We start from the raw sequence: 25,318 nt of genomic DNA, 5'->3' as shown, positions 1-25,318 counted from the left end.
CAAAAAGCCTTACATCCGATTCCACTCCTTTACTCATATCATTTATATATATAAGAAAACATAAAGGTCCGATAACACTGCCCTGAGGAACTCCCCTCTCAACTATTACAGGGTCAGACAAAGCTTCACCTACTCTAACTCTCTGAGATCTATTTTCTAGAAATATAGCAACCCATTCAGTCACTCTTTTGTCTAGTCCAATTGCACTCATTTTTGCCAGTAGTCTCCCATGATCCACCCTATCAAATGCTTTAGACATGTCAATCGCGATACAGTCCATTTGACCTCCAGAATCCAAGATATCTGCTATATCTTGCTGGAATCCTACAAGTTGAGCTTCAGTAGAATAACCTTTCCTAAAACCGAATTGCCTTCTATCGAACCAGTTATTAATTTCACAAACATATCTAATATAATCAGAAAGAATGCCTTCCCAAAGCTTACATACAATGCATGTCAAACTTACTGGCCTGTAATTTTCAGCTTTATGTCTATCACCCTTTCCTTTATACACAGGGGCTACTATAGCAACTCTCCATTCATCTGGTATAGCTCCTTCGGCCAAACAATAATCAAATAAGTACTTCAGATATGGTACTATATCCCAACCCATTGTCTTTAGTATATCCCCAGAAATCTGATCAATTCCAGCCGCTTTTCTAGTTTTCAACTTTTGTATCTTATTGTAAATGTCATTGTTATCATATGTAAATTTTATTACTTCTTTGGCCTTAGTCTCTTCCTCTATCTCAACATTATCCTTGTAACCAACAATCTTTACATACTGCTGACTGAATACTTCTGCCTTTTGAAGATCCTCACATACACACTCCCCTTGTTCATTAATTATTCCTGGAATGTCCTTCTTGGAACCTGTTTCTGCCTTAAAATACCTATACATACCCTTCCATTTTTCACTAAAATTTGTATGACTGCCAATTATGCTTGCCATCATGTTATCCTTAGCTGCCTTCTTTGCTAGATTCAATTTTCTAGTAAGTTCCTTCAATTTCTCCTTACTTCCACAGCCATTTCTAACTCTATTTCTTTCCAGTCTGCACCTCCTTCTTAGTCTCTTTATTTCTCTATTATAATAAGGTGGGTCTTTACCATTCCTTACCACCCTTAAAGGTACAAACCTGTTTTCGCATTCCTCAACAATTTCTTTAAACCCATCCCAGAGTCTGTTTACATTTTTATTTACCGTTTTCCACCGTTCATAGTTACTTTTTAGAAACTGCCTCATACCTGCTTTATCAGCCATATGGTACTGCCTAACAGTCCTACTTTTAAGACCTTCCTTTCTATCACATTTATTTTTAACTACCACAAAAACAGCTTCATGATCACTAATACCATCTATTACTTCAGTTTCCCTATAAAGCTCATCTGGTTTTATCAGCACCACATCCAAAATATTTTTCCCTCTGGTTGGTTCCATCACTTTCTGAATCAGCTGTCCTTCCCATATTAACTTATTTGCCATTTGTTGGTCATGCTTCCTGTCGTTCGCATTTCCTTCCCAATTGACATCTGGCAAATTCAGATCTCCTGCTACAATCACATTTCTTTCCATGTCGTTTCCCACATAGCTGACTATCCTATCAAATAATTCCGAATCCGCATCAGTGCTACCCTTTCCCGATCTGTACACTCCAAATATATCAAGTTGCCTATTATCTTTAGAAATGAGCCTTACACCTAGAATTTCATGTGTCTTATCTTTAACTTTTTCGTAGCTTACAAATTCTTCTTTCACCAGAATGAAAACTCCCCCTCCCACCTTTCCTATCCTATCTCTACGATACACACTCCAGTGCCGTGAGAAAATTTCTGCATCCATTATATCATTTCTCAGCCATGATTCAACTCCTATTACAATATCTGGTAAATATATATCTATTAAATTACTTAATTCTATTCCTTTCTTTACAATACTTCTACAGTTCAACACTAACAATTTTATGTCATCCCTACTTGATTTCCAGTTCCCTGTTCCCTTATCACCGCTCCCTAGGCCATCCCGTTTCCCTGAATGTACCTCCCTATTACCCTTCCAAACAAATTTCCTAACTTATACGTACCACTGCGGTTTAAATGAAGGCCATCCGAGCGCAGATCCCTATCTCCTACCCACCCATTAGGATCTAGAAATTTCACTCCCAGTTTCCCACATACCCACTCCATAGTCTCATTTAAATCCCCAATCACCCTCCAGTCAGTATCCCTCCTACACAGTATTCCACTAATAACAATCTCCGCTTTCTTAAACTTCACCCGTGCTGCATTTACCAGATCCCACACATCTCCAACTATGTTGGTACTTATATCAGCTTGCCTTACGTTGTTGGTACCAACGTGAAACACTACCACCTTCTCCTTCCCCTCCTCCCTCTCTTCTACTTTCCTCAACATCTGCCTCAACCTAATTCCTGGATAACATTCTACCCTGGTTCCCTTTCCTCCACACACTTTCCCCACGTGTCTAACGATGGAATCCCCCATGACCAGAGCCTCAACCCTACCCACCTCATTTGATCCCCTCCCCTCCTGGTCAGCCCTATCTTTCCTGATAGCTGCAGAAGCTACTTCCTCCTCCCTTTTCTCCTTCCCATGACCCTGTTCCACCTGTCTTTTCCTATCCTCTACTCTACCTTTCCCTTTCCTACAGTTTCCCTTCCTCCTACTTCCATGCATCTCAGCAACAGTTCCCTGTCCCTCATCTTCCCTCTGTTGTTCTACCTGGAGTGACTCGTACCGATTTTGCACAGACACCTGTCCTGAATTCTGATCCTGAATAGAGCCCTTGGCCTGCAATCTCCTTCCCCTTAGAACATTAGACCACCTGTCTTCTACAACTCCTCCCTTTCCTTCCCCTCCCTCTTGTACACCTACTGTAACCTGTACATTGTTTGAGGGAGTCCTATCTTCCTTCCTGTCTTCTGTGAGAATCCTAATTATCTCCCTCAAACTTTCCAACTCCTCCCTCATACCCCTCAATGCCTCACCACACCCACAATAAGTACACTCGCGCTCCTTAGCCATTCTTTACGGGGGGAAAATTATAAATTATAAAAATAAAGTAACTAATTTGCAGAAAAATAAATGAACGGAGGGATATATTGTCTGGGATAGTACACAACAATAAGGTAATTAATATACGACTACACTACAATACTACTTAGTCGTGCTCTATTTTTTTTTTTAATCCTACAACCCCTAACAGGATAAAAGCTGCTGTTAATTACTGAATATCGAAAGTAATACACAAGAACTACACAATTCCAAACTGCAATTTTGAAAGCAATTAAAATTCTCTCTTCCACTGACTTGCTCTATAGCAGATTTTTCCAAACCATTTTCTTGGATTGTTTCCCCCCAAATATTTGAATTGTTTTACCCTTTCGATTGAACCAACATATGTTCCTAGCAATTTTGGAGCATTTTTTATATTCGTCATGAATTTTGTTTTCTCTGCTGAAATCCTTAAGCCTGCCATGTTGGCTGTCTCTTCCAGGAGATTTACTTGTATTGCTGCATTAGTCAGGCTTTCAGAGAATACGGCAAAATCATCTGCAAATGGTAGGCAATTTATTGCAACACCTTTATTCTTTCTCCCCAGCATAAGTGGTAATATATTATGGTGCTTCAGTTTTTTGTTCCAAATTCTCATAACTTTTTCCAAGATACAGTTGAAAAAGGAGGGGAGATAAGCGATCACCTTGTCTGACACCTGTTTTTATTTTTAAACATCGTGATATCTCGCCCATACATTTAACTTTTGGGACTGTGTCTGTAAGGGTTTCGCGAATCAGGTTTGCCTATTTGGTTTTAACTCCAAACTCGCATATGGTTTTATCTAAGTTTTCTCTATCAGCACAGTCGAAAGCTTTTTTTTAAATCGATGAATATTACAACTATGTCTTTCGGGTTCATTTGTCTGTGACGAATTACTGACTTTAAGTTGAATATTATTATTATTATTATTATTATTATTATTATTATTATTATTATTATCATTATTATTGTTATTGTTATTGCTGTTGTTATTATTGTTATTATTTAGCTTACAACAAATAGTCCTTTTGAAATTGCTATAAGCCATATATTTTGTAACATGCCTGTATAGAAAAAAATGGATTGAATGTATACAATGAGGATGAAAAACTAAAGGTGATCTATTCTCCAAATTTGGTATACCAGTAATAAGTTTCAGCCATATTGGAGAGAGAATACACAATTTGCAACTTTAAATTTTCTGCAAAACTTTGCTAGTAAATAATTAACATTTTGTGCTAAAAAGTTGCATTTTCTTCTTTCTTTAGTTTTCTTTGACAATATTTGTTGCAGAATTCTTCTGGAGAGCATTTTTTAATGGTGCTTTTACTCCAGCCAAAAACACATTTTTCATTATTCCAAAGAAAGTAAGCAAAAGTCTTGTACAATTTATAACCTAATAGTATAACCCTGCTTTTACATTCCCAGAATTTACACTTTCTTGTATTTACTTTTTTTAAATCTTGGTCCCTTTAGTTTCCCTATGTTCACTATGCAATCCAGCCTCTGCTTTTATGTTAACAAAATTTTGAATTTCCTGCCAAATATACCTTGTAGACCATCCTTCCTTCATCCTTTCAGTTGAATACGACTCTCGGTTATCCCTTGGGTCATGTGTCACCACTCAGCTCTTCTTCTTGCAGATTTTTTCAGTTCACCAATAGACATACCAGTATCGCGTTTGATATCATCTTTGCCAGCGCAGTCTTGGCTGTCCAGTTCTTATTTTATCACCCATCACTTCTAGCATGATATCCTTTTCCAGAGAAGTGCTTCTCATTATGTAGCCAAAGTGGGATAGCCTTCATCTCTTTACCATGGCTTCAAGGGCGACTTTTGATTTCAGGTGGTTTACGATGCTCTTATTACTGATCCTGGCACACATTGCCAACACCAAAGCTTTAAAACATCAGTCCTTCTTTTGTCAGATTTCTTTGGCATCCATGTTTCACATCCGTAGGTGGCAGTGGGGAAGACTATGGCGCTGATCAGTCTGCATTTTGTTGTTTTACTGATTCCTCTGCTTTTCCAGATTTTATTCATGTTGATCATTGCATTCCTTCAGAGTGTCAACTGCCATTTGATCCGAGGAGCAGTTTTCTTCTTGATCAATTTTAGAGCCAAGCAAGGTAAAATCACTGACTACACCAATTTCCTTGTTAATTTTAATCATTAACATCTGGGTTTTCTGCTGTCACCAAGATCTCTATTTTCTTGATGTTCAAAAACAACCCAGCCTTCTCACTTTCTGTACCAAATAATGAAAGTTCTCCTTCCTGCCAAAAGGGTGTTATCTTCAGCATATCTGAGGTTGTTAATATTTCTGCCACCTATTTTCACACCAATCCCAGATTTGTCCAGACCAGCCTTCCTCATGACAGCTACGCACATATTAAATAGTGAAGGCAATAAGAAAACCTTTTGCATTTTAGAATTCTCATAAGTAGCCTTTAAGATTTTGGTTCTAAAAATCCTATATTATTATTATTATTATTATTATTTGAATATCTAATTCTAATCCTTTTGAAATTGCCATAAGCCATTATATATTTCCCGATATGTCTGTTTAGAGAAAAATTGATGCTATGATCATGTCATGTTTGAAATGAATAAAATTATTATTATTATTATTATTATTATTATTATTATTATTATTATTATTATTATTATTATTATTATTATTATTATTATTATTATTATTAATGAAAGTGGACACTGTAAGAAACTGTAAGGAAGAAAAGGTATGAGACATGATGTAAATATGGAGAACAGGAGGAAATATTGAAGAACGGGTTCCAAACTACACGTGCATCCAACATCTGGGTCAGTTGCATGTTGTTGCATGAAGAGTCACACAAAGTGGCCAATAGGCTCAGCGTCAAGAACTTCTCAGCAACAAACAGATGGATCAACAGATTCAAAAAGCACTATAATTTGGTATACAAGACTGTGTATGGCGAGTCCATTGCTGTTGACGATGAAAGTGTCTATGATTAGCAAGGGGGTAGGTTGAAGGAACTAGTAAAACAGTATGCTCCCAAGGACATTTTTAATATTGATGAAACTTTTTTTTTAATGTTGTTCTCAGCAAAACCTGGCTTTCAATAGGGGAAAAGTGCCATACAGTGAAACAGAGTGAACATTGCCGTAGTGTGATGTTAGGTGGAAATGCCCTTGCTCTGAAAAGCTTCGTCCATTGGTAATTGATAAATCAAGGAAGCCACGTTGCTTTAAAAACTTTAAGACACTGCCCACTAGTTATGATGCTAATCAAAGGCACCTTTTTGAGAGACAGATGTATGCTGTTGATTCAAAGATGGAAGCACACAACAAGAAGATTCTTCTCTTTGTTTATTGTTCTGCACATCCAAAGAATTTGTACTTGAGAAATCTGCAGCCTGAATTCTAGCCACTGAATTGTGCAAGCAAGTTATAGCCTTCAGACTTGAGAATAATCTATTGCCTTCAAGTCATTTTATAGAAAGAACATTGTGCAGAGGGCATTGAGTTTGATGGAGGCAAGAAAAGGAGTTGACCTCCTTCAAAGTATGTCCTTTTAATCATTAACATCCGGGTTTTCTGCCGTCACCAAGATCAGTCCTACACTACATTGCAGTGGCATGGAAGAAGGTTAAAAGTTCCAGTCTCTAACCGTTTCCTGAAAGGTAACTTCTGCAAGGTCGGTGAAGAAGGAAGTACAGTGGATGGTGGTGGTTGTGGTGGTGGTGGTGGTGTGTTTGCCTCTGCCTGGGAGAAGTTTCAGCTGATAGCTCAATAAGACAGTTTTGTCTGCATTGACAATGAAGTTGGCACTGTTGAAACAGTGTTGGTGGATGAGATGATGGAATCCTATATGCAGGAGGTGTAAGTGAAGAAAGTGATAATGAAGATGATTGTGAAGATAAGTATGTGCCCCCTCCTGCAAAGGTAATTGCACCAATAAACATTGTCAAGCAGTACATTTTTGGTGCTGATGGAAATACTCCAGAAGATCCAAAAGGCAAGAGTGAAGTAGTTTGGGCATGTGAAAAGAATGAGGCCTGCAAGAAAGGAAATAAGGGGAAAGAGACTAATAGGCAGACCTAGGGAAAAATGGACAGACTTAGTGAAGAAGGATGTAGAGGAGAGAGGTCAGGATTGGGAGCGGATTTTGAACGAAGAATTGTTCATGGACCGAACAAAATGGAAGGGCTCGTATACCACATCTGGGAAACTGGAGTTGGTTAATGATGATGATGATGGAAATAGTGATAGTTTTGATAATCTGTATGAACTGGAAAAATAGATTGAGATGATCCGTTAGCAAAATACAATATTTGACTTTTGTCAATAATAATAATAATAATAATAATAATAATAATATTGTTTTTTTAAGTCCCTATGTGTCAGAAAGCAGGCACTACAGTGTTTGTTTTCAATGTTGTACAAAGTGATTAATCATAATCAATTGGATTGCCAACCTTCAAATGGAGACAGCTTCCTAAGAACATGACACTGTAAGATGAAGGGAGTGGAGAGATAGATAAGAGAATGGGGAAAAAATGAGCAGTTATCTAATGTTAAGGCCAGGTGCTTCCATAGATCCAAACACCAGTTGATATCCAATTGCAGAATATCCTAAGGACAAGAGGGTGGGAAATTGGGGGTAAATGTTTGAGGACTTTATAACACTCATCAAACCTGATTTGATGATGCCTGATGTGAATGGGGACAGGAAGATCCATCCATGTCAGGAGTTTTGCAGATACTGTGGTGGCCACATATATACTTAGCTAGTGGGTTGCTAGTTCAGCCAATGCAGAAAGTTGTGCAGAGCCTGCATTGAAGATGGTAGATGATGTTGAAGTACAGTCATGCTACCCAATATATCCATAAACTGAACACATTTTGTATGGATGCTCTTAAAAATCAGCAAAACGAAGACAGTTGGCTTGGTGATGAGTAGAAACTCTCCAACTGTTCATCTAAGAATTGGAGATGAGGAGATGGATATTGTAGACAACTTCCAGTATTTAGGTAGTGTTCTGTCATCAGACAATACCATACATCAAGAGATTAGTAACAGAATACAGAAAGCTTCCAAATTCTATCACGCTGTACGCCAAATACTTTGGGATGAAACATTTCCATTAGTTTCCAAGATCGGCTTGTACAAAATATATCTAGTACCTATATTGACGTATGGCCTGGAAGCAGTAACGCTTATTGGACCAACAAAGAGTCGTCTTCAGGCAACAAAAATTAAGTTCCTCCGTTCTTGTGTACAAAAAACAAAAATGGATAAAATAAGGAATGTGGATATCCAACAACAGCTTGGATTGGAAAGAAGCTTGCTGGAGACTCTGCAAGTGAAGAGATTGCAATGGTATGGTCACATGAAAAGAATGAACCCTCACAGGACTCCTCGAACATACTTTTACCACAATGTTCCTGGGAAGAGACCAAGAGGAAGACCTCATGATGTTTGGAAAAAACAGATAATGAAGAACCTTGAAATTAGAGATGTGAACTGGTGTCACATATATGAACAGCATCTGTGGATGGATAGAACAAACTGGAGGAGGCTTGTACACAACCGCACCCGGCTTGCTGGAGCAAAGAAATGATGATGATGATGATCATGATCATGATGATGATGATGATGCTGCTCTTAAAACTGGTATCCCTCTCCCACACCCAGCATATGTACTATCTGTTCATCAGCCAACTGACACCCTCCCTCTTTTAAGCCCCACTCTGTTTCTGGCAGATCTCTTCACCCTACCCAAGCCAGCTGCACTTATTCCCAGTCTTCCCAAACATCTTCCTGTACAACCACTCACACAGCCCTTATCAGGAACCCAGACTGATTCTGCAACCGTATACTGTTCTGAATATCTCATCTCACACCCTCGCTGATTATATATACTTATCTGTTAATCTCTCCTGTCCAGAGTTCTCAGTTTCTGCCCCATTTCAATTTCTGGCTGATGCCTACTCTTTTGTTAGGAAACTCCACTATCACTTTCAGTACAAAGACAGTTGTTCATCACCAAATGGTCCGACTCGTTGGCTGAATGGCCAGCGTACTGACCTTCGGTTCAGAGGGTCCCGGGTTCAATTCCCGGCCGGGTCGGGGATTTTAACCTTCATTGGTTAATTCCAATGGCCCGAGGGCTGGGTGTTTGTGCTGTCCCCAACATCCCTGCAACTCACACACCACACATAACACTATCCTCCACCACAATAACACGCAGTTACCTACATATGGCAGATGCCACCCACCCTCATTGGAGGGTCTGCCTTACAAGGGCTGCACTCGGCTAGAAATAGCCACACAAAATTATATTTATATCACCAAATGATATAGAACCATCATTAACTGGCTTCAAAAGTCCATTTAGTATTGAGCTCCAACCCCTACCACCTGAACATCACCTTCAAATAGCATCTATTCCTCCTAACCAGTCTCTGACTCAAAATTCCTACCCGATACAACCTGATGAAACACAAATGTGATGCTCTGACGAGATTACTAGACAACCTGGGCATCATCATTCTTCCCGCCAACAAAGGATCGACTACCATTGTCATGAACCTCCAAGATTATGACTGTGAGGTCCTGCGTCGACTCTCTAACACCATCTCATATGTCCCCCTCAACCAAGACCCCCGACATAGGATCAGAATCTTAACTTAGCCACTTACATCAAATTTCATGGACCACATTGTGGTTTGTCTGAATCCTTTGTTGGTCTCCCCATCCCAACCAGCCCCATACTTCAAAGTTCCACATGCTTCCAAATGATGCATAAGGTGAATAATCCAAGACACACCATCATTTTTTAGCCAAGGTTCTTTCACAGGACCTCTTTCAACATTAGTTGGCCAATATTTTCAACCTTTCATATGTTCTCTTGAGTCTTACATTTTTAACACCGGTCATTTTCTAGAATTTTCTTGCCACTCTTCTTGAACCCCTCCCTGTGAACTGCCTTCTGGTTTCTATTGATGTCACTTCGCTCTACACCACCATCCCTCATGCAGACACACTTAGAGCCATCGAGTAACCCAGTAACCCAATGCTCTGCCGTGTACTTCCTTCCTCGTCTACCTCGCACAATACATCCTGGTCCACAGCTGTTTTAACTTCAAGAGGCAGTTATTCTACCAGATTTGTAACTCTGCTGTAGGCACCAGGATACTTCCATTCTCTGCCAATCTCATGGGGAAATTCAAGAAAGATTTCATCACTACTCAACCTGTCCAGTCCCTGGTCTGGTGGAGGTTCATTGACGATGTCTTTTTCCTGTGGCACCATGAAGCAAGCCTACTTGACTCATTCCTGCACTGCCTCAATTCTAATTACAGTGTTTCCCTACATCTCTCTTACTTTCCTTGATGTTGACCTCCACCTTCAGGGTGGCAGAATCAACACCACTGTACACATCAAACCCACCAACCATCAGCAGTATCTCCATTACAACAGTCCAGTCTTAAATTTTTTGTTTGAAGATGTGTTTCTCTAGGACATCCTGTTCAGTTAACCCGTTCAGCCTCAAATTGTCAGCCACTGCTTAGTGCCATCTACTGTAGGCTTGCCTTTGAGATTCCAAACTTGTGTTAGGATCTGATTCATTAGCCTACTATCAAACCTATGGAACACTTGACTGATGACATTTGTTACTTTGCCCATCTTGTTATGCTCTTCTTCACTTTTTCTGAGCTGTATAATGGGTCCTAAGATCTTTCTCCCTGTCCTTGGTGTTTCTCCAGTTCTCATTTTGAGGTTTTATTTCTCAACCTCGTCCAGTGTTTCTGACACATGACTTCATTTGAGTTAATCTCGCCTGCACACCTTGTTTCTCATTATTTCTCATATCTAGCCAATTAAGACATTTATCTTTCTATCTAAATATTTGAACATGTAGACCATTTTATCTTAGATGGACCTCTACCATTATTATTCTGTCCTCCTCTGACGAAGCCTGCAGCTGAAAATTTTGGACCCATGCCTTTCTTTTGTGTGTATTCTATCCACACGGTTTTATGCAGTAAGCCACTGATCTCAGTCTGTTTCATAGACTTATGTATATTCTTCTCCAGCTAACTTTCTTACCTGAGCATTCTGAAATTGTTTACTTTAATGCATATTAAGTTGTTTTTTACTGCTTAATACTGAAACATAGTTTGACATTTAATTCTCTCTACAGATCTTTTTTAAATAAATTGATTGTATTTTATATATATAAATCAATAACAAGCTTTTGTTAGTGCTACACCTTTTTTTGGCCACCCGTGTATATTGAAAAGAAATCTACCATTTAAACATCGCTGCAATTTACACTTTATCTGTTACGTGGCGTAAAATGTGTAAGAGATTATACTGCCCAAAATATGCTAAAACATTACATTAGACATTTTTTGACACTCCAAAACTATTATTTTTAGAAATACCATTTAAGAATATTACTTAACATGATTCAGGAACAAAACATTTTTACCTGAAATCCTATTTCTGCCTATGGGCTTTGAATATTTTGAGTAAATTAATATTGCTGAAAGTGTTCAATACCACAGCCTTCTAATGTGTGGTTACTATATCATGTTAACAACTCTAATAATGGTAAAATGCAGACTTATATTTGTGACTGAACTATGATGTGTTTGTTGCTTTAATGGCCAAAGAATAATATTTTCAGCTCCTCAAATGTAATTGTGCACTTTTGTGAACTAACCTTGATATTACCTGTCAGAATTGCTAACTACTGTGTACAAAGGCAAAAGTTATGTTGCAGTCATTGATCTCTTTAGTGTAGTGGTTTCTATACTTTTCTCAATGGCACCCTGTTTATAAGCTCTGCAAATCCCATGCTCCCCCTCCATACTGTCTTTCTTTCTATCTTTCTTTCTTTCTTTCTTTCTCTCTCTCTCTCTCTCTCTCTCTCTTTTTTCCTTTTCTCAGAAATGCTATTTGAGAATAATATAGAATAAATTAGAGGATTTCAAAATTCACAAGACTACAGTAAGTACTTTTATGAAAATCTAAGAATTTTCTTATGAGCAATAATTTTTAATTGGTAAAAAATACCCACATCATCCATACAGAAAAAAATTAAATGAATTCTCAATAACATAACTTTTTTATTAGACTCCAAGGATAGTCTAATTAACATGAGCCCAGAGATACCTACTTTAAGGGTGCTACCAAAAATTCATAAGCAAGAAATTCCTATTAGACCAATAGTTAATGTTAGAAATAGTCTGGTATATAAAACAGCCAAACTTACACTAAGTTTAATAGCCAGGTGCACCTAAGTAATACTGTTGACTTTTGTAACAGAATCAAAAACATTGAGCTAACAGATAACTACACAATACATAGTTTAGATATCAAAGCTTTGTATTCCAACATTACTATCGTAGATACTATAAAAATAGTAAAAAAGAATGTAATGCAACGCTGCAAATTAAGTAAGGTGGAAATTGAAGAATTTTTAACTTTACTAGAATTTACTTTGGAAAATAACTATTTAATTTTTGACAACAAAATTTACAATCTAAAGGCCTAGCAATGGGTTCACTGGCTTCTGGTATTTTAGCAAACATATTCATGAATTACATGCAATATAATAAAATAGTGGATGAAGTTGATTGATTACATGGTTAAGATATTTATATCAAGAATATTACAAGATTATTTATTAAACCACCTATTCAATACATTCCACAATTTGTGGTTAGATTTTACATGGTACTACAGAGTTCTAAGGTACATGTTTTGTCCTTTGTTTAATGGGCATCATCAGCCTAACTCAATTTTAAGAAAGAGTTAGTTGTGGAACCTATCTATTCTTACAATGTGGTATTAAACTATTAGTGTGGTGTCTTGAAACTAGCAATACATAACTTCTAAACATAGAGAGACACTGAACTTGTTTAAAAGTATTGGTAATTAACAATCTAAAAATCACTTAGTCAATCTTAAAAATATGTGTGTCTGAAACTAAAATGGATCTTCATTTTATAGACAATAAAACTTATGTGGCCTTCAGTACTCGAAGTTCAAAATGTCTGAGGGATCATTTAACCTGCAAGGAAACTTACACTCTTATAATGTGAAGTCTGTTGTATTTACACGTCTTTATAAAACAGGAGTGGTAATGCTGTGAGGTATTACCGTTAATGTTGTCAACAAGTCATAAACTAAGTGGAGCTTTAGTTGACATAAGTTTATATGGTCGGATATTATTTGGCACTGCTGCTAAATTTTAAAGGTGATCAGCTGGACAATAATGACAAACTTGAAAATACAATATCCCTTGCAGAGTTATGGGTGAACAGGGCTTAAGAACTTATGTGATAAATAAGAATCTCTCATAATACCTGTATTTAAAATGGGTACTTACTCATTAGGGTGCAAGTCAGGTGCATCTTACTGTTTCAGCAGTGCTTGCTGAATTATGAGAATAATAACTTGTAATGGCTAAGATATGTTGATATATTTATTATCGATGAACAAAAGATAAAACCTGATGGATTATTAGAGTATTTAAATATTTTGGATAAACAAGTGCATTTTACGATGGAATCTGAGAATGACGAAACTTTGAGTTATTTGGATTTAACAATTACTAGAAATTTTGGTCATTTCGATTTTCAAATTTTCAGAAAAGCTACTCAGATACTATAATCAGAAACGGCTCCAGTCATCCAGGTCAATGTAAAAAGGCAACATTTTACAGCTTAATTAATAGAGCTATAAACATACCTATGTCTAAGAAGAATTATAACAGAGAGATAAATATAATCCACCAAATTGCTTGTAACAACGGATACTCCAGAAAATGTATAAATAGAATGATAGAGTGAAAAATGAACCGAAAACAACTTTAAAGATCAAAAGGAGAAAAAGAAATTTACAGTTCTGACTTTTCAAAATAAGCACTCTTATCAACTGGCTGAAATTTTCAGAAAAAGGAACATCAATAACAAATACAAAACTGATAATATTAATAAGATAATTTTCATAGCAAAAAAAAAATGAAATGATTATATAAGAAGCTGTAATATTTTGCTGAATGAGACTGATCAAGCATCATATTAGAGCCACACAGGGCACAATTATAAATCAGTTATTAGCCTGGAATTTGACTATGTAAAGTGAAAGGATTCTTGTCCCATTCATTAATTTTATGCACTCTGCCATATACTTTCAGTTAAAATACAGTTCATTTGAGATGGCTTTTAGGTAATGCTGAAAAGGAAGGCCATTATGTCACTGAATTGAACAAAATGTCTTATAATTGTTTCAAATCCATCCATGTTAATAACATTTGTTGTTTTCAGAACTGGATGATGGTGCTTATAATCCTCTGTGGACAATGAGAGGTTTCACACAGACGTTCCATTTTTGGAAAGAAACTCGGAGGGCACAGTCGGTTCCTCTGAATGCATTCCTCACATACATTACTCTTCCTTGGTGGAGTATAGCTAAAGGTGAGAATGGAATATGGTCAACATTCTTCATATTTTTCATATACTGTTTACCATTAGTAAGTTGTACATTGAGTCATGTGAATTTTGTATTTTTATGTATGTTAATAATTTACCGATTGAAGTAACTGCCTCTGAAGTCCTCCCTAACAATGTACCAATTTCTACTGTGTTCTTTTCAACAACCTCTTACTCTTCTCTTTGCACTGCTTATGCAATTTTCCTTTTTGTTGATCTGAATATGAGTACATACACCTCTTGTTTCAGAATATTTTGTCTTGTAGCAGTTCAAACTGTGCCTGTTATTTGTTACATGTGGTGCAGTGGTGAAACGTACTGTTGGACGTGCACCAGTTTTCCTGCTCCAGACTTCCAGTGGTATCATTTACAGGTCTTCCTGGAAAGAAATTCTAGGTTTAAATATCATTGGTTGGAGATAGACATGGTGTAAACATCCTGCACATTCACTGGTTGCTGAAATGATCTCTTCGTTTCCATCGTGTGGGTACGCAGTCCTTCCCAGGGACGCAGCTTAGTAGGATGCTACCCTACTCACACATAGTCCCAGTGAGGATCTCTCCTCTAATGTGTTATGGATCACCAGTGGAATATACAGTCCTTAGCCGCCTGATCACAAGGAGGACCTTGACTCAGAATATGTCCAAGATGCCCACTCCTATTCATATCAGCTGGTATCCCAACTCTCAAGACCACTTACTAGGCCACTCAGCCATTGCTCATGGTTCACAAACTAGGATGTGACTACAGTAACCCATACGACGAACCATGGATTTAAAAATTTTACTTTCTGGCTCCAAGCGTTTCTCTCTTTGTGATTGCAACTCACGAAACTCAACGTTCCCCTCTAGGTAGGTCCATACATTTCCGCATCCATTCTTTGTTTTCTTACCTTGTTGTTTTTTTTGTAGCTTCCCATCCTTTTATTTAAATTTACATTTCTTAATGTTCTATACTGTATTGTTTGTTTGTACCTACTTAGCACTACACTCTGCTACCACTACATCAGATCAAATACATGATGCCCCACTAAGCTGCGTCCCTGGGAAGCAATGTGTGCCTGACAGTGGAAACAAACCGATCAGCAAATTTTAGTGACCAGTGAATGTGCAGGATTTTTAAACCATCTTTATCTCCAAGCAATGATATTTAAACCTATTTTTTTGCAGTAGTCCACAATATTAGAATTTCTTGCCAGAAAGATTTGTAAACAGCAGGAACACAGACACATGTCCTACAGTACGTCTCACTATTGCCCTACCTGTAGTAACAAATAAATGGCATGTAAAATAAATGGCACATAACACAATATTTTTTTTCCCTACCTTCTTTTTTTGCTCAACATTGCTTTTGATATAACCTGAATTATTGTACCATTTTTTTCTTCTGGTGAGCCTCTAAGAATGGATACTGAATTTAAATATCTGGAATCTGTGATCAGCTCCTGTGCAACAGCAGATGCAGGCGTGAAATACCGAATCGCTATTGGATGGATGAAGTGGAAGTTCGTAACCTCAGTACTGTGTGACAAAAGAATGCTGGTCAAACTTAAAGGGAAGATCTTTAAGTCTGTGGTTAGACCTGTAATAATGTACAATGCCAAGACTTTGGCAAAGCTAACCAGACACAATCAACAAATACTTGTTGCCAAAATGCAGATGCTGCATGTAGTTTGACGATCAAAGATCGGGTCAAGAACAAACATGTACGAGAATCAATGGGTGTCGCTGATATTGAGAAAATGGATACTGACCAACTAAAATGGAAACTATATAGTCCATTGAGCCTTGTGAATTGAACCACTGCTAGCTGGTAAAGGAAGACCAAGAGCTACATGTAGTTCTTGCAAATAGCTGGTCAAGAAACAGGATATTCTAGAAGAGCTGGTACACCATGCTGATGTCTTTTCCTTATCAAAAATTGAATTGTTAATCTTACTTTCCTTTTTCTGTTCTATTCAGTGTTTATTATTAATGCTTTCTGTTCACGTTATTCCACAACTGGAAATTAATCAGTGATTGTGCAGCCAAAAATAACCATTCTTATTTCTGTCCTGAGTCTTATTTCTTTGTTCCTTTCTTCAGCAAAACTGTCAGTAGTTTGATGCCATTATCTACATACTTTAGCTCTTCCACATATTACTGCATATCCTTCCCTCTGGCCTCTACCTACTCTCTTTCTGGCTTGCATTCCTCCATCCTTCAGTGATCTTTCTCCTCTTTCCTTCTACTGAGCCGAAGGATAGCTATGTTCTTCTTTTTCATGAATTTGACCAGTTCTTTGATCTCATTTGTCACTGTGAATATGGCTGTTCCCAAGTTAATAGTGTCGTCCAGATGAACTGTGATACTGGTCACCCAGAACTACATTAATAGAAAATACTCATCATTGTGAACATAATCATTATCATAATACTGCTACTGTAGTGTTCGTAATTGTAGATACACTGTGCAGTGAAACCTGCTGAAACGATCACGCATATTCAGCAGTCATTTTTCTCTGGAAATTATTAATAATTTTTCCATAAGACCTGTGTAAATGTAACCTTATTTAGCAGTCCCTTTCCATTGCAGTCAGCAGCCACACATATTTCATACACTGAACTGTATTTGGTGGCCAGGGTTGTAGCCCTCTGCAGTTTACAATTACTGTGTCAGATTTCAATGAACAGTATGGCAAGAATACAGTGTCTTATATAAATTAACTTTTAGTATCTGTTGAAACCTGTACTGCTAAGAAGAGGTGTAAATTGTACTTGTACCTAAAACATAATTTATTATAGGTGTGCTGTACTTGCATACAATAGCAGATTTATTAAAGAAGGTGTAAGCTGTGCATGTTAGTTTTCATGCACTTTTCATTACATAGCAAGACTGCTGAATAAGATTTATTCTCCCATTCCTGTGTAGTATAATATTAACATAGCAGCCACCTGTTCTAATGGCCATCCTCAAAGAACAACTTGTGACAACTCTACCTCTTAAAAAGGCATAAAATAAATAGTCTTTACTGTAATCAGAAAAAATGAAGATACTAACAGAATAAAGTGAAAAGCCATGGAGGATGTGAAAACACTACAAGAGTTGGTCAAGGGAGATTGAATTAGAAAGATGAAAGTGAGGAGCTTGGTACAGGTGGAAGCAATATCACTCAGCTAGGAGCTCTGTGGGTGCCAGCCCATACTGCAAACTTGAGGGCCCCTGATGTGTTAGCCCATGTATTTGCCTCTTACGATGGCTTTTGTCCCCACCCACAGAGAAACTTCCTCAGTACCTTAAAACTGTCTCTTTTTTGCAGGAGACACCATAGCATTTTCTGAGGCAGCATATTTGCAGTCATTTTCATTGCTGACTAATTTTACTGTCTGCTCTGTACTCAATCTATTCCCTTCTGTGCACTTCAGCTAACACTACCCTAGATGATCATGCAATGGAAATTAATTACCTGCGTGATTAACCCATGGTGGACCTGTACTGATGAAGCAGCACATCCATACAAGTAAATATGATCCATTGATGGAAGTAGTAGAGCTTATTGAAGCAGACCCAGACTGTATGTGTAAGATTTTCAGATGGTTGAGAACTACTGTCTCACTTCGCCATCTGGCCCCACAAGGAGAATTGTCAACAAGACGTGAACAAGAAGTCAACAGTACTGTCTTCAAACAACACATCAATCAAGAGATAATGAAACTGAGTAGTCCTGAACTAATTCAAGATCAACCTGCCATGCAGACTCTACAGCACCCTATATGCCAGATACAATCACCTGCATATCTATCGGATTATGTAACAAATGGTTATAATTTCAAGAGAGAAAGGAGCAAATGTGGTAATATTCACACTGTTCAGATGTTAGTGTTGCTTAATAGTTCTTTTAATTTATAGGGCATGACTGATAAGTTATTGTCTTTGATGTCTTGTAATGTTTATGTAATCAAGCCCTGTACGTCTGATCTTTCCTTATTAAAGCCTAAATTGTTGAGAAAGGCTTGTATTCATATCAGCCAGCTAAGATGTTCACCTTCAGTAACTCATAAACTGTTAAAGATATCAAAAATCTGTTTTCATTATTAATAATGTTACCAACGGGGCTCATAATCAAACTTGCAGTGTTTTTCCAGAGTGTCAGTTTCTGCCAAGATAACAATTTCTTTTTAATGGAATTACACTGTTTTCTACATCTAGCATGAGTAGTTTTGAAGAAGAAAACAAAAGTATTTCATTTGCCAGCTATGGCCTGCCATATTTGAATGAATTGCTAACCTGAAGGCCAGGGTATGCGCTAAGCATGAATCCTGAGCCCAGTGACATACAGTTACCCTTCAGTATCTTCTGACAGCTAGCTAATGTGCGCATGCAGTATGATAATACCATTTGATTTTTTTAAAATTAGTATTCTATATTATTATTATTTTTCTCTAGATCACAGTAAACAAATACCCAATCGATCCGTTGAATGAGAAAAATAACAGCGTTCATCTTAAGCCACACACACACAAACTACTACTAACTTTAAAACAAACAGACATAGTTAATATACATAAAAAAGAAAGAAAAGAACACCACAGTTTATAAACAAAAACAAAAGGAAAAGAACACCACATAATAACCTACCGTCCGGCCAAGTCATCACCCCTGGTGAGAAGAAGGCCACCCTCCCAATGATGACCCGACCGGCCCTTCCTGTGGAGACCTCCTGAAGGCCCCAAGATGTAACCAGATGACAATGTTTTCCTTCTCACCATTCCACTCCTAATCGTACTCCTTGGACATGCCATGAAGTCCGTCGGATACTCCGGATATACCATTTGATTTAAAACCTTTGTCCATCTTCATAGCATAACAGTTGGCACTACTAGGTGCTGCCTTGGGAGCCTTGCTTTGATTCCCAGTACTGCTAGAAATTTAAGAGTGGCAGAGCAGGTACGTGGTTAAACAGATACATGCAGCTCACCTCCATTGAGGATGTGCAAGAAAGAGCTGCACAACCTCATGATGAGAACATGAATTACCGGTATTATTGCAGGCAGAGGAGACACGGATATTAGACAGCTTCTAAGGGACAAGTTGTGTGTGTTTTACTGCCCGATTAGTGATTCATTCCAATAGGATGGTCTACAACTGGCAAATGAAGCCTATTTGAAGACATTTTGTTTTCTCAAGAACTGCTTGTCAGATTTTGATAATAATCACACTCCTGAATTTATAATGTCAGTTACTTTAATGCTAGTTAAAGAAAAATCAAAGTTGGTACCGGTACCTTATCTCAGCAGATATCAGTGCTCTGGTAAAGTGAGGATGACTATCAAATTTTACTTACTCTTAAAACGGTAATTACTATCACCGCCATCTTACTGGAAAAGTGCTGCAAATTTGATTGTGAGCCCCCCTTGTAATACTACGAACAATGAAAATAGAATTTTGATATCGTTAATTGTTTTATAAGTTATTTGAGGTGAACCTCTTTGTTAACCAACCCTGTATAATGATGCTGAGCTCATTAAATGAATTAGATGTGGTGTTGATCATTTGAATACTGTTTGCACCATTACTCTGTAAGTTGTTATCTCTGATATCTACAAAACTTAATGGCACTGCATCCAGTACATAGCACAAATGTGATGTGGTGATCCATCAAATACCTTGATAGTAAGTTATTTGGCAGATTCTATCCTGGCTCAGTGCAGTGGTATTTAAAGGTGGTCATGTAGATTTACTGGCAGTTAAAAGAACTCCTGTGGGACTAACTTCTGGCACCTCAGTGTCTCCAAAAACCATAAAAAGTAGTGGGATGTAAAGACAGTAAAATTAATTAATTAGTAAGTTATCACTGATAACTTCATGCCTAGGAACATAAACAGTTATTGTTCCCAGTGTACTTCTGAACTGTGATATTGATTACCTGACTACTCATGTCCTTTTAAACTTAGAACAGCAATAGACTTCTGCCACAATATCCTTCCTGATCTAGTACCTCTTTTCCATTCCTTCCTGTGCTCTACTCTTCCAGGTGTTTTTTTTTTTACCAATCTTGTCTCCTGGTAGTTTCTGATATTGTTCCAAAAGTTGAATTTCCAGAAGGAACCCATAATTTAATTTCACTGTTGTGAATTTTATAAAAGCATTCAAGCTCAGCTGACTTTTTCAGACGTACAGCTTACCAGTATTTGTCCCAGTGTGAAATCCAACTGATGAGCACATTGTCACACAGACAAAATGCTGGTAGTTTCATGATCGATAAACCCTGACAAGCTCGGAACACTTTTGTGATACTGTTGTTGTCGCATCTTAGTGTGTATCCAATCCACCTCTATTTCCTTCGCATTACCTTAATGTAAGTTTATTGTGTTCTGTACCACGTCCTCATTGAAAATGACCAATGGTCACTATATCCTTGGATTTTTCTCAGGCACCTGTTCAAATGCTTGATGGTTTCTGGACTGCAGTTCTGGCCCTGCAGTGTAGGGTTAGCATACCTGCCTCTTACCTGGATGCCGTGGGTTCAATCCTGATTGGGTCAAGGGATATATATCTGGATCTGAGGGCCAGTTCGAGATCCACTCAGCCTACATGATTACAATTGTCAAGCTATCCGACAGCGAGATATCGGGCCTGGTCTAGAAAGCCAAGAATAACGGCTGAGAAGATTTGTCGTAATGTCTTCTCCAGTACCTCCATTAGTAGCGATGATGCTTTCCAAGTTGCAGAACTGGTTAACTGCTATCTCTTGATTCTAAGCTGAATCATGCATTGCTCTTGGTTATACACCACATCTCTTTGATCTTACTGGTATTAATTGTCAGCCCAGAATCTGCTGCTTGTACTTGCATGTCATTTAATTTGGTTTCCATGTTCTTGTAGCTATTAGCCAGCAGGCACAGGTCATCAGCAAAATCACAAGTCCTTCAACCTATGTGTTGGTCCGCAATGGATACTTCTGCGTCTTCTAGTCACTTTTCTCATCACCTTATCTGGCATCATTAGGAACAAGATCTGTGATGGTGGACATCCTTGTTCAACCTCAGTTTATTGAGATAGGTTCTGACAGCATCCTCTGATTTTGTACTCAACATGTGTTGTTTTATATACCCCTGACAATGTTTTGATTACCTGAAGGTTTTGTGAATTATACTGCTTTAGAGGTTTCAGCTCAAAGTTTGTTGCATTTATGTTGCAAGTCTTAGTAGAATTACTTTTAAGTACTATGCAATTGAATTAAGGATTGTGTTGTTTCAACCAACAATTTGAGATTTTGAGTTGATGGCAACCTACCTGTTGTTGAGAGCACTGGCAGCTGTATCAGAGGCTTTCAGTAACATCAAGTTTTCTGGACATGTATTCAAAAGTTATTAGGAGGGGGACTGACACATTTACACAGAAGTAGTTAAAAATAATATAATATAAAATCTTTAAATTAAGTTTTTGTAGATGCCTGGCGTGAACACACGAACGTATACACTCGCGTAATGATCTTCGCCTCTGAGACAAGAAGTAACTAAATCCTTGACCAAACATGATGCACACAAATATATGAAAATTGCAATGGCCAATGGACTTCTGTCCAAGTGCCTGAGCATGAGAACACACACACACACACACACAGTTTTTTATAGATATAACACAACTTTGTAGATAATGACCCATTTGTTATTGTTTTAATTATGTACTAGCTGTTTTGTACCCACTGTTGAAGAGTTTGTTTTTTTTGTAATTGCAGCAGTAATATCTTATAGTGAAGATGAGTGGCAGCAGAAGAGTCGTCAGTCATACCTCAATCTGTCACTATTACAGTATTATTGATCACTCTTAGGGACTTAGGATATTGCAAGTAATATTTTTTTCTTCTGGCTCAACATGTCAGGGGTATTGGAGTCCTGGGCTTTCAATCCCATTGTTGCTATTCCTTTCTACCCTCTTTCTTCGAGTGATCGTTTCTTCAAGTTTTTCTACTCATTTCGGTAGTCGCCTTCACTGTCTTAATGATCAGTAGGACCATGTCGTTTGGCATCTCATAAAACCAATCACGACAACCACCACCACCACCACCACCACCACCAGTTAGTTTCATAATATGACTACTAAACAATATTTCGGGAGATGGTCGGATTGAATTCCACCGTTTGCAGCCCTGAACATGGTTTTCTGTGTTTTCCCATTTTCACACCAGGCAAATGATGGGGTTGTACTTGAATTAAGACCATGGTCACTTTTGTCCCATTCCTAGACCTTTCCTATCCCATCATCCCATAATACATACCTGTGTCAGTGCAGTGTGAAGCAAATTGAAAAAATTATAAATATAAAAAATTTAAAATGTTATACATTTCCCATTAATAAAAAAACATTTGTGACTTTCAGATATCCTGGACCATCGAGAGGGACCTATCCTGACATTTTAGTGATACCTTTCAGAAACTTTGTAAAAGAAGCACCATGAACTCCTGGCCATCTAAGATACTCAGGAATGCAATATATGTGTCTGTAAACAACATTGCGATTGTTATTTTTTAATTGAGAATCCCTTTATAAATTATATACATGATAATTTGTGATTGTGTGTGTGTGTGTGTGTGTGTGTCTGTGCGTGTGTGCCTATAAATAGTCCAGTATTAGCTGGGAAAATAGTCAAATCATTCAGTCATATGTTGTGTGGACGTTAATGTTTGTACAGATCGTATATTTTAATTTAAAGGTAGAATAGCATGTGAAAAAAGTAAATAGAATGTTCGAGTTCTCATTTTGTTTTTCAAGAAGATATTTCTGTTATATTTTGATGGAAAGTGATTGCTTGAAGATCTGTAAATATTTTCTCGTCTAGTATTAACTAATGTTCTGTATTGTGTTACAGTATTGTGACCATGTCATAGACATTTAAAATGTAACCCTTCAAATACTGTTAATTTCTGAACAGATACTTTTTATTGCTTTTTATAGGATTTTATAAGGAGCCTGTTGATCTGAAAATCCTCTATTACCCCAAAGTGTTGTTCAAAATTTGTTTCTCTTGGTATTAGAAATCTTGGAATACTAAAGTGTAGTCATCTTTAATGCTAAAGAATCATTTGTTCATTTGATGCAGCAATTCTTTGAATACAGAATTCATAGTTTTTTCATAGCTTTTTTTCTGGTGAAGGTTCCGCTATATACTAGTCAGTGATTTATGTCCTCTATTTTGTAATGATTTTCATATTTTGTTATTCTGTACATTGTTTTATATGAGATTATAATTTGTTAAATATTATATTTATAATTTTGAGCCATATAATATTGTTTGATTTTCAGAACAAGCTCATGTAATGACTAAAATCAGAGGGAAGTTTGTTCAGCATTACTCTTGTGATAATGTATTGTTAAAGTTGATGTTGTGTGCTTATTTTTGTGAACTGTGGCAAATCTACAATGAAATTACATACTTCGTTGTGCAGAGTGCACAATTAATTACTAGAAGTCCATTGTCAGTTGATTGTTTTTGACTCTGGATGGGTTAGAGTGTTAAACCATCTCGGCTAGGTACCAGTAATAATTTACCAGCTATATTGGCTGTCGTGCCTTAAGGGGTATTCGCATTTGTAATTGTAGACACTCTACAACGATGACAGCAAATAAGACAATATTTATTGTACAGAAGTTTACTAAGTGAGTTTATATTTGATTTTTTGCTGTGTGTTTTTCGTCAAAGTATGTGTATGTTAGCAGTCTCTAGACTTGTTCCCAGATGACTGAAAATATTTACTTGTAATATTGTGAAGTAGCAATGAGGTATGACTTTGAAGAACAAATGTGTGTTTCAAGGAAACAAATTTTGACTACTGCATTACAAATTCTATGTTTGTGGAAAGAGTCCCAGACTAAGTAGAAATTTAATCATTAAGCTAAATGAACACCTAAATGTACATTTAACTAGCTAATTTTCCCCAGTAAAATATGTTTTCCCTTATAATGTTAATTATGATCTTATTATTTATCTTTAGCGTTTATCCCACCTGGTGGCAGAGTCTGCTATATCGATCTGCTGTCTATATCATTCTATCTCGGACCACATCCGGATGGATATTCAAGATTTTTGTGTAGTTTGTTGACCCAACATTGCTTAGATCGTCCCTTGGGTCTTCTGCCAACGACTGCTAGGTTGTAACGCATCTTTGCAATTGTCGACTCATGCTCATAAAACGTTCTCAAAAAATTGGAGACAGCTCTCCCGCATTTTCTTGTGGATTCGTGCAATGGCAAACCATTTCCTGATGCTGACATTGGAAACGTGATCTAATTTAATGTGATCCGCTGTCCACTTTTGTCTCCGTTACGCTAAGCTGATGTTCTTTCTCGGTTGTAGTCAGCCAAAATTCGCAGTCATAAAGTGTGACAGGGCAGATGACAGTACGTTATATTTTTTTTATGTTAGATGACCTTTCAACCTGCAGTCGCAAGTCATTCCAGTTGTTGTTCGCTGCTTCAATCAGGCTGCATTAATTCTTGCGTTGACCTCTTCAACAAACTATCTTTAGACCCCTGCGCAGATATACAAAATATCCGCATCCGCAAATGGTTATCTGCATCTGCGAATTGTTATCTGTGGATATTGTAAATATTAACTACAGTATATAACACCCAAGATGTTGAAACTGATAGATCTGTTAATATAACACAAAGGCCTGATACCTGGCATCAGACCCTCCCCCAGTCACACTGGTTTATGAGGGATTTTTCTCTTGCAACAACTATCTTTGTACTTTCCTTCCATTAATTGCAGGCAGGAACCAGTTGGG

The 25,318-nt window shown here is 37.4% G+C and overlaps 1 protein-coding gene across 1 annotated transcript in view; it reads left to right on the top strand.

Annotated features, from left to right (window-relative positions):
• LOC136872667 (uncharacterized) overlaps positions 1 to 24,754 on the top strand; it is a 137,564-nt gene extending 112,810 nt beyond the window's left edge. The window contains exons 10-11 of the mRNA XM_067146479.2: positions 14,386 to 14,535; positions 22,911 to 24,754. Coding sequence (XP_067002580.2) covers positions 14,386 to 14,535; positions 22,911 to 22,951 — 191 coding nt within the window. The 3' untranslated portion in view covers positions 22,952 to 24,754. The remainder of the gene's footprint in view (positions 1 to 14,385; positions 14,536 to 22,910) is intronic.
• The last annotated feature ends 564 nt before the right edge of the window (positions 24,755 to 25,318 follow it).

Source organism: Anabrus simplex, chromosome 4 (assembly GCF_040414725.1).
Source record: "Anabrus simplex isolate iqAnaSimp1 chromosome 4, ASM4041472v1, whole genome shotgun sequence".
NCBI lineage: Eukaryota > Metazoa > Arthropoda > Insecta > Orthoptera > Tettigoniidae > Anabrus > Anabrus simplex.
The sequence above is the reverse complement of the archived record's forward strand: the minus strand, read 5'-3'. Positions and strand labels throughout refer to the sequence as shown.